General features: G+C 46.5%; 1 protein-coding gene across 2 annotated transcripts in view; it reads left to right on the top strand.

Moving 5' to 3' along the window:
* The window catches only part of ACADSB (acyl-CoA dehydrogenase short/branched chain), a 48,328-nt gene extending 32,291 nt beyond the window's left edge, over positions 1–16,037 (top strand). Inside the window, exons 4-11 of one of the 2 annotated variants that reach the window (XM_040991974.1) lie at positions 1,576–1,782; positions 2,854–3,024; positions 3,869–3,994; positions 6,104–6,196; positions 8,739–8,828; positions 10,977–11,114; positions 12,766–12,865; positions 13,508–16,037. In XM_040991974.1, coding sequence (XP_040847908.1) covers positions 1,576–1,782; positions 2,854–3,024; positions 3,869–3,994; positions 6,104–6,196; positions 8,739–8,828; positions 10,977–11,114; positions 12,766–12,865; positions 13,508–13,578 — 996 coding nt within the window. In that variant the 3' untranslated portion in view covers positions 13,579–16,037. The remainder of the gene's footprint in view (positions 1–1,575; positions 1,783–2,853; positions 3,025–3,868; positions 3,995–6,103; positions 6,197–8,738; positions 8,829–10,976; positions 11,115–12,765; positions 12,866–13,507) is intronic. The other variant, XM_040991975.1, reaches the window with a different exon arrangement.
* Positions 16,038–18,157: the final 2,120 nt, after the last annotated feature.

Genomic DNA, 18,157 nt, shown 5'->3' with positions numbered 1-18,157 from the left:
CGAGCTGGATAGGAAGTGAAGCAGCCAGGTCTCGAACCCATATAGGATGCTGATGCCACAGGTGGCAGCCCCATCTGAGCCCTGTTTTAGGTATTAAGGATGCTCCAGAACTGGTTGCTGTTACTAAGAGCTGTTGTCTGCAATGTGTCTGTCATCCTGTTTGAAAAATAGCCTTTCCACTTAGCTAGATAATTTTACTTCTTCCTGTTTTACCATGACCAGCTTTTCTAAGGCCATTTTCTTAGTGGTGATTTTTCCAACATTTTTTGACAATGAAACTCTTGGGCAAATGGAGTCCTCTGCAGTCACATTGGATCAAACAGAAGTCTAGTGTGTAAGTTTAGACTCTGAGTCCATTCTTCAGCCTTGTTTCACTGAACCGTTCCCAGACCCAATAGCCTGAGAAGCTTTGTGGCCTTCTAGGACCTGAGGCAGCAGTTCCCCCGGTCAGGGCTGCCTAGGCAGAATCTGTACCTGCACCTGCTACCTATCTGTAAAAATTGCCCTTGCTTAGAGTAACCCCTACCTGCTTCATATCACATTGTCCCAGCCACAGTGGCTAAAGCAAGCAATATTTCTAATCATTAATGTGATTGTTTCACAGGAAGCAATCCCTGCAAGTGCTCGGGATTTATAGCAGATAGTTACCATGCCCTGCTTGGTCTTCAAACACATCCACGTCCTTCTCTTCTTCCTCACCGAGCATCAGTTCTGGTTCTTGCATGGTTTTGATCCTCCCTCTCTGTGGTTCTGACCTTACGTGAGCTGTGCTTTCCTTCAGCCTAGAGCCCTGCAGCCACGACTTTGGTTTCAGCAAGTTGTGGATTCCAAGGGTGTGTGAAGGGAAGAGGGGCAGCCTCTTCTTATCTGCTCACAGCTGCGGGTTGAGGGTTCCATGGACACATCCTGTGAAGAGAGGACACTTAACAAGTCAAGTCCTGCCGAAGCTGACTGTAGCTGTGGCTGAACTTGCTCGGAGTTACTAGAAAGTCTTGGCCAAGGTGTAGTCATGTTTCCCATACAATAGCCATTGTCACAAGTCTTGCCTGGTGACCCTCTTGGACTTGCTAAAATGGCAAGTTTCTATCCTCGCTGAAAAACTTAAGATGGAGGAGCCTGAAAGAAAAGACTAGGCCAAATGAGACTGTGGCCATTCACCCACAGGAGCCTCACTGTCCACCGAGTCAGTATTGAGGGAGCTGGGCTCAAAGGCCGAAGCAGCGTCGGCAGTCCAAGCAGATGGCCGTTCTAACAAGACGGGCAGCAGGGGAGAGTCCATCATGCATCCTGTCCGTCATACTCCACTGCCTTGAAAGCACTGTACCACTCCTAATTTCCTCCTTAGGATTCAACAGGAAACGCATAGTAGCACGTTATTTCACCCTCTTCAAATATTAATAATTTCCATTATAGACTTTTTTGTTACTTTAGCAAAATGAGTATACAAAATTAAAATATACTTGGAAATTTTTTAAAATAAGGAAAGGTGAGGTTACAGTTTATTTTTGAATTTGAGGGAAATTTCTTCATGTAAGAATAGCTTTCTCAATCTGTGTTTCCTCATTCCCCCTGCAGCTGATGGGTATTGAAGTCGACACAAAGTACGGAGGAACGGGAGCTTCGTTTTTTTCCACTGTGCTGGTGGTTGAGGAATTATCCAAAGTCGATGCGTCTGTAGGTCTCATCTGTGATATCCAGAACACAGTCATTAACAAGCTGATTAAGAAGTATGCAACAGAAGAGCAAAAGGCCACCTATTTTCCGAAGCTGATTACAGACAAAGTGAGTTGAGATGAGCTGTTGAAACGGATCTGATGTTTTCCCAGTTCGCAATAAAAGTAGCTACAGAGCAGACTTTACTATTCCAGACCACAAGTGCAACACCGTACTTAAGCGGTGCTCAATAAAGAAAGAAAAATACACTCTGCCATTGGAAATGTAGAGAATAACCATCAGAAAGTATAACTTTTTTGTTTCAATTATGTTTTTTAATACCATTATTAAAAGAGTTACCGAGAAAGGAAAAACAGGGGAAAGGGCAGAGGCATTCCATCTGCTGGTTCACTGCCCAGACGGCCACAACTGGGCTAGGCCAGGCCAAAGGCAGGAGCTTTTCCCAGGGATCCCCCATGGGGTCAGGGCAAGCACTCGGGCCGTCCTCGCTGCTTCCCAGCACGTGGTCAGCGAGAGTGCAAGTGGAGCATTCAAGACTCAAACTGATGCTGACACTGCCTTGCCTGCTCTGCCAGGATGCTGACCTTGTTACTGTAATTATCACAGCCAGTTTAAGTGAACTGAAGAATGTGTTCTTAAATTTGTCTGAGGCAATAATGGAATTTTTAAAAATACTCTCAGAATATCACTCATCTTTTTTATCAGCATAGGTCATAATAAAAAAGCTAATGCCTGTTTTTTATTGTACAAATGTGTATTTTGCTGTATGTTTAATACAGAATGTAAACATATATGCATATATATTTAAGATTTGTTTGGAAAGTCAAACTGACAGAGAGAAGGAGAGATAGAGACCAAGATCCTCCACCTGCTGGTTCATTCCCCAAGTGGCCGCAGCAGCCAGGAGCCAGCAGCCAGGAGCCAGGAGCCAGGAGCCAGGAGCCAGCAGCCAGGAGCCTCTTCCGGGTCTCCCACGTCGGTGCAGGGTCCTAAGGCTTTGGGCCATCCTCGACTGCTTTCTCAGGCCACAAGCAGGGATGGGAAGGGGAGCAGCTGGGATACGAACCGGTGCCCATATGGGATCCCAGCACATGCAAGGCGAGGACTTTAACCATTAAGCCACAGCGCCGGGCCCCAGAATGTAAATATTAATCTGAGTTTCTTTTCTCACATATGCAGTTGGCAAGTTTCTGCCTGTCAGAAGCTGGGTCAGGAAGTGATTCTTTCTCTTTGAAGACGCGAGCTGAGAAAAGAGGGGATCACTATGTCATCAACGGGTCCAAGATGTGGATCAGCAATGCCGGGCTGGCCGACATCTTCCTGGTGATGGCCAACGTGGACCCTTCTCGTGTACGTGTCCCTTCTCTCCCGCACCTTTTCCTTGCTTTTCCTCCTTTCGTTTCATTTCCAGGGCCTGGTCTTAGCAACTTTCTCCTTGGTACTGGAAATGAGCTAGCATCTTCTCACCCTCTTATTAATCTCCTAAAATAAATATTGTCCACGACTATTAATAGCCTGGAGGACTGTTTGTTACTTACCTCCTCATATGTTATATAGGAAGCTAATCTTTAATTTTGTAGCAATTTCCAGTTTTCTGTTTAATAATGAAGAACATCTATTTTAAAACATATTATATTCTGTTGTAAAATAAACATATTGGAATACTTGAAAAACCTGTGGAAGATGGAATTGTAAACTTATTGTGGTACAAAAGGTTTGAAATCTATGAATATAAAGGACCTTCAGAAAATTCAGAATGCATATGTGAAAACGTAATGCATAAATTTCAAAACTTTTGCATCATAATTCATGTGCTACTATGTTTTTCTGCATATTTTTAGAAGTACCCTGTACAGTAAAATGAACATATATTTTATCTATGCTGTTTTCACTGATATAACACTTATTTAAATTAAATTATAAAAATTTAGTGTTTAATAAATTAAATTTCAAAACATGTAGTCCTCATGATCATATAATGCCTCAGTGTGACAATGCTCATATTCCTGATGCTTTGTGAGGAAGTGAAAGGAACTTTGACTTGTTTGGGCTCTAATAACCTCCAGTTGTTTTGGCTTCATTGTGTGCACTTTTAGTAGTTATTATTAAAGTTCATTTTTAGTTTTTACCTAAAACTCTGTAAACAAAGATTTTTATAAACAGGAGGTAATTGCATTTTAAATCTGCTTTTTAGGGCTATAAAGGAATCACCACCTTCATTGTGGATCGTAACACTGAAGGCTTACACATAGGAAGACCAGAAAATAAACTGGGGATCAGAGCTACTTCAACCTGCCCGTTAACATTTGAAAATGTCAAGGTGGGTGTGTTGGTATTATCAGTAAAGGACTGATGTGGAATAAGCTTTTCTTGGAACCTCCGACCGTGTGCGAGATAAGTGTCCTAACGTTCAGGGCGTTGAGCACACACAGTACTTGCACACTCATGGCAGTGGGGGGTGCCCTTAGGTGACGTCAGGACTCAGACAAGGTGGAGGCCACAAGTGCAAGTCGTAGGCCTGGTTGTCCTGGGGAGCAGTGCAGCACGTGGTGTAACTCAGATTCTTCCCAAACTTTGAAACTTTCGAAGCTTTGTTCTTCAGAAAAGGATATGGTACCAGGTGTCCTCTGCAGGTTCCAATAGAACCTTGCCCTATCCTCCATGTGCACTTGGATTTGCTGACTACTGTTCCATCTGAGCCTCTGAGGAGATTCAGCTTTGACACTTGCACTCCATGGTCAGACCTTGGAACCTGCACTTCTCTTCGTGGTTGGGGTTGTGAGATCAGCAGTTGAGTTGGAGGGATCCTCAAAGAAACTTTGTCTGAGGTGATCCCAGGCCTGATTCCTGTGTGTGCATGCCAGTACAGGGTCCGGCACAGCCTGTTGCCCCAATCAGCTTATGCATATGTTGGTGGTTGCAATTGTTGGGTCGGTTCTGTTTCCAGCCATGTCTTCTACAAGAACCAATGGGTGTTGCAGTCCAGCCTGACTCTGCCCACCACACACTCGGCCCTCACACAAACCAGTGGGAGCTACAGCCTAGTCGGGGAGACTCCCCATAACCCCCAGCAGCCTGCCCCTGTCCTGGTTCCCTTGCTTGCCCATATGTACAGCAGACTGGTCCAGTCAGTCCCACATCCCATTCAGCTCTCCTATATGTCAATGGGCAGTGAAGCCTAGTTCAGTCCAACCAGCCCTCTATCCAGCCCACACACGTGCTGGTGGGTGCCGTTCTGTCTACCCATGTGTGCCCTGTCCTGGTTTTCATGCTCTCCTGTGGGAGTGGTAACATAGAGAGAGGTGGCCACTATTCCCCTCCTGGGCCCACTCCCAGATCATGCACTCTCCAGGTGGTTCTGCAGTTTAGCTTGACAGGATTAAGCCTCAGTGCCAGCATCTGCCAGCTGATGCTGCAACAAAGCCCAACCAGCCCTCACCCACTCTGATCTATGCTTGTACCAGTAAAGCTATCAATCCAGCCTGGCTTTTCCCTGATCTAGCTCACCTGAGGCCCACAGATGTTGTAGCTCTGCCCAGTCTGGTCTGCCCCCATCCCAACTCACACTCTCCAGTGGGAGTGGTGTTCCAGCAGGGGAGCCCTCCACATTTCTCCTACCAGCTTTACCCCTTACCCACCCCCGGGTTTTGTGTGTGCTGGTTGGGCATCGTGTTCCAGTCTGACATGGCCTGCCCCACCTCAACTTTTGCCAGTGGGTGCTCTAGCCTGACCCGGCCTGGCCCAGCACAGCCCGCCCCCAAATCCAGTTCAGGTTGATGGGGGCTAAAGCTTAGCCCAGCCCAGCCGGCACCCAGTCCAAGCCATAATGTGTACTGGTGTGTGTTGCAACCGGAGGATATGGCAAGGTTCTATTGGAACCTGCAGAGGACACCTGGTACCACAACAGGATGGAGGACACAACAAATCGATATCTACCCCAGCCATGGGTTGGCAGCGAAAATCTGGGCAAACAGACTCTAAGGTAGACTGTCAGCAGTGGATATTTTGAGTCTTCATTTTTTTTAAATTACGAAGACACATTTTCTTGTGCCTCCTCTCCCCTTGCTCCTGTCTCCTGTGCACACACAGTTGATTGTTGTGCAGATTAATTTCAGCAGAAGAAAGGTTGGTTTCTCTTACTTTTGCACATGCTGCATAGTTTTGTAGTTCCTACTGTGTTATCTCACATTGGAGCATCCACAGAAGAATTAGGGAGAGTGGGGTGGAATTTCATTCAGTCATTCATTCATGCAACAGATTATGCTAGCTCTGGAAGATGCAAGGGCCTGGGGGAAATATAGACAGAGATGGATGGCTGATTCAGACCTCTCTGATGCAGTAATACGCCTCACAGACTGTGCAGGCATGGAAAATACACCATCCAGCTGGACTGTGTCAAGCCGAGAAATAAGTGCACATGTATTTTCAGGTTCCAGAAACCAACGTCTTGGGACAAGTTGGACATGGCTATAAGTACGCCATAGGCATTCTTAATGAAGGGAGAATAGCAATTGCTGCCCAGGTGAGTCAGATTTTTGCTTCCCATAATGTCAATCATTTAAAATAGAAAAAGACAAAAAAAAAAAAAATGCATTAAGAACAGAGTGTTTGGAAGTTTGTGAACACAAGATGGCGCCCTTCCCTTACATGGGAAGGTTGATTTCCCATAGTTTGTTTCAATTACGTAGTGCCTGGAAAACCAAGCAGTGGCTAAGTGCTAGGCTTTCTGCTTTGAGAACGTTAAAGTATCATCCAGTCCTTGGGCTGATGGTTTCTAAAGTGAATTGTAACTGAAATGTGGCTTTGTATTAAGCTCAACTTCTCAGAGTATGTTATTTATGCTAGAATAAAAGTTTAAAATGAAAAAGACAATATTCTACTGTATAGTAAGGTCCCTAATCTGTAGTTAATGTAAGACTTGCTCATGTTTTGCATGGAGTAACTGGGCCGTTTGTGTGTGTGGCAGGTGAAGCAAAATAACCACAATGAGAGATGGGTAGATAACTATTTTATGCCCTTAAAATTCATATTACGTTTTTATATGATATGATATCACTTATTTTGTAATATTTATTTGCTTCATGAAGTGAATAAGGTCTTTGGCTTTACTATAAATAATGTCTTTGTTTAAATAACATGATTTTTATATAGGACATTGATTTGTAGTCAATGAGTATCTAAAATTCAATAGCTCTCATCTTTCAGGTTTTAAAGAAAGCACATTTGTATTAGCTATTGGAGTAGATAAGTTTTGCATTGTTATTCTAGACTTTTTTGCTACTATTTTTAGATCTAAATTTTAACCCAGATTTCCCACAAAGCTAGACAATGGGTAGCTAAAAAGAATTGCCTCATTTGTTCCTTTTTTGAAGTTTTTCTGTGACTTGACTTTGTCAGCTTTGGCATTCATGAGACAGCTCTGAGTCTCGTTGCTTGCGGACACACAGGTGGTGTCCGTCTTCCGGCACCGTCCTGGGCTGCCATCGAATCATCCGAGTTATCTCACAACCTGTTCAAGTTCAGGTCAGCTGGAGCGATGCCTGGGTGCGAGCCTTAGACAAAAGGCGAACTGAAGGCATTGTTCTGGAAACCCTGCTGTTGGCAAGAATCCAGCTCTTGGGCATTTGGAAAGGAAGCCTTTTCCTGAGGTGGCTGAGCTCTGTGTGGACAGCGGGCACTCCAGCTTCCTGTCAACACCGGGGGCGACTTCCGTCCTGTGAGCTGGCAGCATACAGCGACGTCACTACAGCCAAGAATACATTGAATCTCATTTTAATTTTGGAGCTTGTGGGAGGTTTTGGCCATTTAATTTTTAATACAATATTTCTATTTTCCAGAATGTTAAAATAAAAGGCTAAAAGAAAATGTGAATGAATGCTAATGAAATATTGATGTTTGTGGGCATTTTCCCCCAAGGCTATAATTATTGATTTTTTTTCTTTTTCTAAAGCCTACACAGTTTGACATAATTAGATAGTGATTTAATGGCTGTCTAATGTTGAAATTTAGGAGCCATTTCTAAGTTTGGGTTGCTCAGTAGAAATGGAAATTGGTTAGCAGTGAGACAAATTCAGCGCAAACTGTCACCATGTCCTGGTTTGTCCTTTTGCTTGTAAATTAACTTTTTTTTTTAGCCATATACTATCAGTTGCTTCCGGTCGTGAGTTTGCATTAAACCAACTGGAGAATTTTGAAGAAGATGGTATTTGGGATAAGACTTGAATCCAGTTGTTAGGCTCAGTTTCAGTGTTTTGTTTTTTTTTTTTAACTGAATTCCCCAGACAGCTCTGATGTATAGCCAGGGCTGAGCATCCCTGCTCTCTCAAATGCTTGCTGACCCTAATTATACCCAAAATGGACAGGAAGATAGAGGATTGAGAAGTGACACTGAGCACCTGAGTCCTGGAAAGACTGGGGGAGCTGCTGTGCCATCTGCCAGGTTGTGAGTGAAACGTGTGCGGCTCCCTCTGTACCCAGAGGGTCGGAGCTTCCAGGAGGAGACTTCCGGAAAGCAGCCCGCTCGGGGGCAGGTCGCATGCCGGGAGATCTGCTTCAACGCCGGAATGAAATGCACTGGCGTATATAAGATAATTAAACTTGTCTCCTGAATATTGGAAATTCGGTTCCATAGACACAGGCAGCAAAGATGCGTTACTGAAACGTACCTTGCACTTGTGCAGCTCCACTGCTTTCCTGGCCCGGTTCCTCAGTTTGCCTTAGAAGGAATCTCTAGGGCTGGTGTTGCAACACGTGAAGCCGTCGTCTGCCTGTGCTGTCGGCGTCTCTAAACAGAGTGTGGATCAAGTCCCACCCATTCCTCTCCCCATCTCACTCTGTGCCAGTGCAGGGCACGCTCCAAGCGCCGGAGCCCTGCCACTCCAGTGAGGGGCGAGGATGGAGTTCCTGGATCCTGGATTCAGGCTTGCCATAGTTATGGCCAACTGTATGACATCAATAAGTCTTAAATTTATGTTTTATTTTATTAAAAAAAAAAGTTTTACCACTGGCATTATTGAGAGCATTAGCTTATCATTAAATAAAAATGCTGTTTGTATTTTTAACAGATGTTGGGACTGGCCCAGGGATGTTTTGACTATGCTGTTCCATATATCAAAGAAAGAATGCAATTTGGCACAAGAGTGTTTGATTTTCAGGTATGTGGTCCTTGAGTCCTTCCCACTCCTCCAGGCTTCCACTGTGGGAGGCAGTGCAAGCAGAGGGAGAGTGAGGGGAAGCACTGGAAAGCCCAGAGGGATTCCCTCAAGGCAGCGCAAACAGGGGAGTTAGAGAGAAAGGACTAGATCTGGGGAGTGCACCTGTGAAAGTTAGTCCACTCCACTGGCAGAATGTGACTCGGGCTGCCTTGGTGAGCAACACAGAGCTTGTTTCCTCATTACTTTAGAAGCTCCAAGTCTGGGCCCAGCATGGTAGCCTAGTGGCTAAAGTCCTCGCCTTGCAAGTACTGAGATCCCATACGGGTGCTGGTTCTAATCACAGCAGCCCTGCTTCCCATCCAGCTCCCTGCTTGTAGTCTGGGAAAGCAATAGAGGACAGCCCGAAGCCTTGGGACCCTGCACCCACATGGGAGACCTGGAAGAGGCTCTGGGTTCTTGACTTCGGATCAGCTCAGCTCAGCTTCAGCCGTTGTGGACGCTTGGGGAGTGAATCAACAGACAGAAGATCTTCCTGTCTCTCCTCCTCTCTGTGTATCTGACTTTCCAATAAAAAATAATTTTAAGTTAAAATGTGTTTAAAGTGCTCAGCAGTACTTGGGTTGACAGGCACTTGTAAAGGGCACCATTTGTCAGGAATCCTGGCGGAGCAGATCTGGTGGTAAGGCGAGGAGGAGGCTTTGGTGTGTACATCTGTACAAAGTAATAGTTGGCTGCCTTAGATGAGGCTGCTGGGCAAGCCTAGGAGGAAATGCTTGCCAGTGGCAGCATCCCAGGGTTCCCAGCAGGAGCCTCCTGGTGGCAGGGCTCTTCTCCCTGTCCACACAGAGGTTTTGCCAGAGTGAAGACACCCTGGTGGAGCAGCATACCAGGCCCTCCTGGCATCTCGGAGCCTTGCGGGGTAGCATTCCAGCATAACTGACTTAAAAGCCTCCCCTCAGCCAACTCTGGGCTCCGAGTATACTTTCTGGTGGCACTGCCAGCTTTGTCATGCTGCATCATCTCCAGGTTTGTAACAGACGCATGCACGCTGTAGAGAAGATACTAGGCTCTGGTCAGGTGCTGTCATTCAGCACCCAGAAGGACCGAGGATGCAGGCTGGCCCCGCGCCTTGCCGCCTTGACCTTGTTCCCAACCTCTGCACGGGAAGGTGAACTCCCGAGGCCATAGAGCTGATATGGTGCCAATGGCAGATTTTTGTCTTGGCTCCTGGGCTAATTTTCATTTCCTTCTACTAGAGTATGTTTCAGAGCCACCTGCCACATTGATTCCAAACAAAGGGATGGGAAGAGAGGACAGGTTTGATCTCTGCTTGTAGACGAAAGTGTAGGCACTGAATGTAGGCAGTGGGGGAGGTCGGGTCTGATGGGGTAATGATAATGGCCCGATCAGAGGAAAACTTGGAAAGCTGGTCTTAAAAAATTAATATTATTAACTGTGAAGATTGGGTGAAAGTTAATTCTTACTCCACTGCTTTATCTCGTTAGAATGATTTGCTTTGTACTTTGAGCGTGTCAACATGATAGAATTCTTGAGGGTCAGGACCAGGCCTGAGCAATCTTGCATCTTTCAATTGACCTTGTCCCCATCCTCTACAACAGCGAATGAATGAGCATCCTCTCGTGCCAGGACACGGTGGAATTAGAGGAGCTGATTCACGGGCCACAGTCACTTTTCTGAGTACGCGATGTTGTTGGACTAGACAGTCTGGTTGGGATCTATAGGCACAGTTGGACTGAATATACTTGGCAGAAATGGTCAGAATCAAGAATTCTACATAAAAGACATAAAACATTTCTACAACAGTGATGTTAGTATAGGAATAGACAAATTAAATATAACAGGCACGTTGGTAAGCCCAACTTGGTGATGATTTACAACCATTTACATTTTGACAAGGGCAAAAATTATATGAACTTTGAAACTTCTATAGAAGAAAGGACTTAGCTATACCTGTAGTGTCATGATTTCATTTTTAGAGAGCAGATTTTAAGCTATTTGAAAGAAATAAATGTGAATTTCCTTTGGATGTGTTAAGACTGCAGTGTGGTATGGCCAGGCAGGACTGTGAGGACGAGCTGTGTGCATGTCCACGCGTCATTATTCTGTAACTTGGGCCTGTCTTTACAGGGGCTGCAACACCAAGTGGCTCACGTGGCCACCCAGCTGGAAGCCGCAAGGTTACTAACGTACAACGCTGCTAGGCTTGTAGAAGCTGGAAGGCCCTTCATCAAAGAAGCATCTATGGCCAAATACTTTGCATCTGAGGTAAAGGGGGCGGAGGAAGAGTCCCTCAGCCTTGTCTTCTGTTGTTGAGGTGTGTGACCCTCAAGCTGTGCAGCAGAAAAGCCAAAGAGGAAAGCTGCCGTTGGAACGTACTTTGCTTCTGGGGGTCCCTCAGCAGCCCAGTTTGCGCCGGCCCCCACCACCACCGGCCGTGAGGCTCCTCTCAGGGAGGGTGCCCTGCCTCCGCTTCCCAGCTGGGGCAAAGTGGACTTTATGATACCAGCAGACAAGATGAAAAATGCCCAGACAAGATGGTCTATGCTTTCTGGGCTTTCTGCCCACACACATCTGCACCGGCTAGCAGAGGGGACTTTGGCTGCAGTTCAGTCAGATCAGCCAGCAGCTGCTTCCCAGCCCCAGCGTGCACCCCCAGTCCCGTCTCAGCAGTCTCCTCTGGCCGCTCTGACCTGCTCTTTCCCTTGGCCCCAGCGTCACCCCATCATCTCTTCCTGCGCCTTCCACCCGAAAAGACTTCAGGCTCTGCGTGTCGCTGGCTCCCCACTGCCACATCTCTGGTCTAAGCAGTAACATTTCTTCATCAATGCCAACCCCTGGTCTCTTGGTCCCTGTTGCTTCCCTTGAGCCACTCTCTCTCCCTCCTTCAGACACCCGTGAGGTCATGTCCGTCTCCAGCTTTAAGCCCTTCTGTGGCTTCTTATGACACACAGAACACAATCTGTCCAGTTCATCGCTACTGCCACACCAAGGGGCCTGAAGCAGCACGGCTCTGTCATTCTCCCTTCTGGAGTGCAGAAGTCTGAAGCAGGTCTCCCTGCGAGCCGGAGGCCCTGGAGCAGCATCCTTGGTCAGCTTCTGGAGGCTATTCCCACGCCTTCACTCGCGCCCCTTCCCTTGTCTGCATCTCAGATCTAACTCCAGGCTCTCATCACGTGCGGTGACTGATCCTCCTGCTTCCCAGCCTGTAGTTCAAGGCCAGCCCCCTCCCTCAGGATGCTGTATGCCATCTGCAATGGCCCCGTGACGCGCAGGGTGCCATGCTCGGGTTCTGGGAAACAGGCTGTGGACACACACAAAGTGGCCGTCCAGTAAGGCCTCTCCCCTCCGTTCCCCTGTGCCTGCGCCCCTGCTCCCAGGCCCCCCTCCGCTCAGAGCCTCCCTCCATGTCGTCCTCCTCTTGCAATGCCCCTAGTGCATCCCTTAGGTCTCCACTAAGCAGAAATCTCCCCCACTGTTCTGCCATCTGGATCACATCGGCTTCCCTCACAAACTTCTGTTTTGCCCCTTGCGGTTTGTCAGTTTTCGTGTTGGTTTCATGTCTGACTCTAAAGGGCCAACCAGGACCAACAGGCCAGAGACTAGCACCACCGCTTCCACTGCATGCCCAGGCTGGCAAAGTATGCATTATGAAGAAGGCCCTCTGATCTTGGCTGGGCAACTGGCACCTGTTGGCAAGCATGAGTGTGAACGGGCTCTCGTAATCTTAGGAACAAATCAGAATGGTGTGAACTCACAGGTATCGTGTGACGTGGTCCGGGGAGACAGGCCTGCCCTGACCTCAGTGCTGCCACTTGTCAATCACGGCAAGTGCGTATTGCCGAAGATGCCACTCAGAAGTATTTAGACTGCATACCAGTGTGGTGCCAATGCGTGATTTGCTGCTTTGTTTTGGCAGATTGCAGGGCTAACAACTAGCAAGTGTATCGAGTGGCTGGGAGGAGTAGGCTACACCAAAGATTACCCCGTAGAAAAATATTTCCGAGATGCAAAGATTGGTAAGTGGGTTTATTATTATTATTACTATTATTATTATTATTATTTTACTTTTTGTTTTATTTGGCTCTGTAGGTTTTTGGCCTATTGAATTTGTTGTTTTTTTATTACTAGTACCTAGGCAAAGGCAATTTTAATCTCTTCACTGTATGCTTATCAACTCTCACCATTTCTTATGGCTGAGTTTTTTCCTACCTCTTCCTTTAAAAAAATTATATTTTTAAATATCACATTGCTTTTTAAAATGACTTAGGAGGTTTTAGTAAAATTGCACCAACATTTATAAGCTTAATTCTTTCAATGAGAATGTACTACCCTTAGTGATTAATGTGGTCTCACAGTGTCCTTGGAGTAGCGCTCTAATTGCACAAGCTAAGCGTAGAATCAGGTCTGCGCGCTCCAGTGCTCCACCACCACAGGGGGAAGCAAGCACAGCGGCCTCGCGGCCCGCAGCCGCACCGTGGGCTGCTCGACACTGCTTCCCAGCACCCGCGAGCCAAGGGAGAACCTGGTCTCCCTCTTGCCTGACGGTTAAGCAGGGGCCAGGGAGGTCTGCCCTAGCAGGTGACCGGAGGGTGCGGGCTGCAGGGCAGTGCCGTGGGCAGAATCCTCACTGTGGGTCCGCTCTGCCCCTACTGTTTCAGGAACCATCTATGAAGGGACTTCCAACATCCAACTGAACACCATTGCCAAGCACATCGATGCTGAGTACTGAGCTGGTGGCAGGGGCCTCTGCAAGTCGCACGTCCCTGCTGGAGCTGCTGTGCTTTGCTGGGGGAGCAGAGCTCCGGCGTCCATGCAGCCTGAGCCCGTGGCCGCAGCCTCACTCGAGGCCTTTTCTGCCTTTGCAGTCTGTTTGATTCACGCACAGGGGATCATTTTTGTAGTTGGGAAGAAATGCACCTGTATTTTCTCTGCAACTGTCTTTAAACTTCTCTACATGTTTCCGTTGTTATAACATTAGAGCATCTGGAGCTTTTGCTCCATCCGCATTTGGCAAAGACAGACATTTGAAGTGTCTTTTCTAGAAATGACCATTTTATATTCCTAGGAGCCTTGTATCTTGTGTCGCCAGAGAAACATCGTTTTCACAGTTTTTAATTAATACTTTAAAGATTCTACTTCTAAATATCTGAGAACGAGAATTAATGGCAGGCATCTCTTTGTTGGTTCTATAATTGGAGAATAGTAAAAGATGCATTTCCTGATGGTTCCAGCAGACCACTGGGACAACAAGCCTCCGCCCTGGCTCTCAAGGATAAAGTCTGAGCGGTTGGTTTAATAATCAGAGAACACTGGATGTTGTCCTACTCCTTGCAGCGTGCTTTACTTCTCAGTAGAGCAGCTTTTGTTCCTGAATCTTAACTGAATGTGATTTCCTCAAACTCTGTGGCAGGGCTTTCCCCTGAACAATAATTCAGAAATGGAGTTTTGGTTCAGACATTCTGCCAGCTCCTTGGAGCAGTGTATCAGAATCATATCAGAAATGAGAAACACGGGCGTGCCACGGAGCTCAAAAAAGGAGATTCAGTGTCAAGATGATTTAATATTTGCAAAGTCGGAGATAATTCTCTTGCTTTACAATACAAATTGCAGGCAGGCAGAGCTCAACCAAAGAGATAGCTGGCAGTGGCTCCGAGTTAGGGACACACAGGCCACAGTCGAGACCCCTAAAGTTCCCAGAGACCGGAAGACCAGAGAGGAGCAATTCCTGTTTTCTAAAAACATTGGCCACAGGTTAAAGATGAAAAATGCCCCAAGGCTCATGAAGTCACATATAATAATCACTATTATTAAACGGAAAGTATTTTAGCACTTTAAGGAAAAGATAATGTTTGTTAAGAAAATGTGATGGGTTGGCGGGTAGGGGCAGCAAAAAAAAAAATGTGATGTTTTCAAAGCAGTTTTGCTCTGCATGTTCATGTTTATTCATGTTCATGTTTATTCATGTTCATGTTTATTAATTTCTACAATGCAAATTGTAGTTAAACACTCCAATTGTAGAAATACAATTGCGATAAGAATTACATTTTTAAAATTAGAGAAGGAATTAAGAATAAATTTATACCTTGAACCCAGAGATGGAGTATACTTGACTTTTAAATAGGGAGGTGATGAAAGCAAGAGCAGAAGGAAGCCTGCGAGGAATGGGTTGGCTGTGCCCAGGGGGCAGATGCCTCTCAAGGTGGTGATGATTTGAAAGAGGTTGACTTTACAAAAACAAAGCAGGCCTGGAAGCGCACACTCAATGCCACGTTCAACGCCAGGCACCACAGGCCCCTGGCGCACGCCTGCACCTTGGCTTTGTTTGCTCTTGACAGAGTTCTACTTGATTAACTCAGAAAGAACGCTTACATTACTTCTATTCTGTATTGTAGCTAATCTAGCTGCCTACCTCCTTCTGTTGGTGAATTGTGTCATTTCACCTAAGGAGACGTTGGTTTCCCGGCTTCTCCGGATAACCATGGCTCTGGCTCCTGAAGCCCGAGCTTTGCTGGGGAGCCACTCTTCGCCTCCTGCCGTCTGTCAGTGTTGTTTCTGGACTTGGGCTGCCCTGGCGCTCGGGAAGGACTGACCAGCTTCACGCAGGCACAGCTGACTCAAACCAACTGCCGAGTTGGGGTGTTTAAAGGTTTCATTTTACAATGTAAAAATGAATCTGTCGGATTTTAGAATCCCGGAAAGTTAAAAAGTGAAGGATTCATAGCCGAGATTACTTGCCCAAGTCATCCGCTCAGCAATAAAAATTCCAAAAGTGCCAGCTCCCAATCCAGAGTTCCTCCCGTCGTTAAGCGTCGTCTCTTTCCCCAGATGTTGGGTTTCGGTTTCATCCTTGTTACAGTTGATTGATTTTAGGTTTAACTGGTAATGAGCATTTCAGAAGTCTTGTAATGAATCCATATCATCCCTTGCCTGCATCAGTCACCTGGCAAAGACCCTGGCATTTGGCGAGGCCTTCTAGTTGTTGGCTGGTGTGTCAAATGGGAAATTATTTTATGTGATCACTTCGTTTTATTGTTAAAGCGAGTTTTAGTGCAATGATTGTATCCTTGCTGGTATATTTTTGCTGATCTTTCATAAAGTGCAAGTTGTTTTAATGCTATGTTGCAGACTGTATTCTGTGTTACAAAATCAATATTCTATGGAGAATGAAAAAATAAAGTACTAAATTAACTGCAGATCTTTGCTACTCTGATAACACAAAATTGTTAGCTGACACAGATGAAGGCAGAAAATAATGCCGTCACCTGCCACAAGACACAGTCCGTTTGTTGAGCTCGCCTCCTGGCCCCGCCATGGCCCCAGAGGCGGCCCTCCCAGAGGCGACCTCTTTGGAGCGTGTCACAGGGCTGCTTCCTGGCGGTGTCCGGCCTGTGCTTTAGAGCGTTACTCCTGGAGCTTCTGCATTACCGCCCTTGATCTCAGCGATACGCTGTTGCCTAAATCCATGGTGGATCTCAGCATATCTTTGCCCCGTTATTTCCTGCCTTTTTTTTTTTAGAAGCCTGGGTGTCAACCCCCTTGTCTCCCACTGTCACTCAGCATCGCACGCTGAGTGGTTACCATAGCCCAGGTGCTGTGGACTCAGAGCAGCTACCACCCAGGGGTGAGCTCCAGCGGCTCCTCGGTGGACGTGGTCACTGTTGACCCTCCCAGGAAGACTGAACACTCTCAGGGTCAGTCTCCACCGGAGTGTTTCCTTATACCGTTAGCATCACACCAGTCAGTGCTGACTGTTCTACACATTGTCCGGCACTCTTCCTATCCACTAATTCACAGCAACCCAACGAGTGGGCAGTCTTGTCATCCCATTTTACAAGCAAGGAGACAGAGGCTTGGAGAGGTTAAGTAAGGGGCTGGTTGTGGGGTTCACACTCAGCAGTCTGAGGCCCACCATGCACAACCGCCCTGCAGGCCCACCCTGACTCATTCATTAGTCTTCAGGAACCTCACAGTAAAATGAGACCACCACTTATTAGCTGATAGAAAGCTGGTTGAGTTTCAAAGCTTGTCCAGAAGAGAATTCAGCTGAAAACAGGACCAAGGAAATAAATAGGAAAGGTGGGAGGGGTCAGGGCCAGGGCAGCAGCAAAGTGGAATCAGAGGAAGAAGAAGGCCTTGGCAGGGCAGCTGAGGGAGTGCCAAGACGAAAGTCGTTACCACAGGGATTTCACTCTGGGAAATGCTGTGTGCCACGTTGGCTTTCATTTGAGAAAGCAGCTAGAAGCTAGCCTGGGTGAACAACCCAGCGTGCCAAGCGCCTGCGTGGCAGCTGTAGGCCATGTGATAGGCAGCTAAGCAGGTGTACAGTTGCCCAATCTAAAGAAACAAGCCTAGCCTTATGACCTTTAAACATTTAATGGCATTTGTTTGTAAATCAGGCAGGAGCGCCGTGTGCAGACCGAGCGCGGTGCGAGCAGCAGCCACAGCACAGGCCCATCACGCTGTCTAGCCATTCGCGAGCCAATTGAGCCATTTCATTGGCCTTCTCTAGCCATTTCTGAAATGAATAGCTCTGTTTACCAAATTCCTGAATTCAGTAGTTTCTAAAACTGGTGTTAAGCAAAGAGCTGAAGCCCGTGTGACCACCAGAGACCAAGGGACTGAACCCAAGATCAAAGCATCTCAGAATTCTCTCCAACTTAAAAGAAACAACGGATTTCACAAAATTCTCAAAATGAATGTGGCTAAAGGCAGAGTATGACTACTTACCCAGAGCAACCCCAGGTTCCTGGGAAGGCTTAGAAAGATCTTGTCTGTGGGCAAATGATTGACCTTATAATTTTTAATAAAGAAATCTTACTAATTGTAAAGCCAATAGAGTAGGAATCTAACCAAACAATTGTGCCAGTAGATGGGTTAGATGAACTTGTTCAGAATTAAGTGTTCAAATGTGGCGAAATGAAAATGCAATTTCCAGGTGCGGATAAACCAGGGATACCCAAAACAAAAGAGCATGGGAAAATTGAAATAAATAGATGGAAAAATGCCCCTACACGTGCTGCAAAGAAGAAAGAAGGGAAAACTGCATTAACATCTCACGAAGCTAAATTAAAGGCAAAATAAAGACTAGCTCATAGAAAGGGAGCGATCCCCCAGAAGACGCCACGGAACAACATACCTGTGGATGACATGGAACAAAGCAAATAGAAATACAATGGAAACAATTGACAATCCACAATCATAGTTGCCGACCGAGAAAGCACCGGGTCACGTAGCGAAAGGCAGAGGCAGACCCGGAGGCTGAGGGACACGCACTTAACCAGCTGGGCAAGGGAAGCTTTGCTTTTTGC

Source organism: Ochotona curzoniae, unplaced genomic scaffold (genome assembly GCF_017591425.1).
Source record: "Ochotona curzoniae isolate NIBS_2020 unplaced genomic scaffold, NIBS_Ocur_1.0 contig_66, whole genome shotgun sequence".
NCBI classification, from domain to species: Eukaryota; Metazoa; Chordata; class Mammalia; order Lagomorpha; family Ochotonidae; genus Ochotona; species Ochotona curzoniae.
Note: the sequence above shows the minus strand (reverse complement) of the source record. Positions and strands in the feature narration are given on the sequence as shown.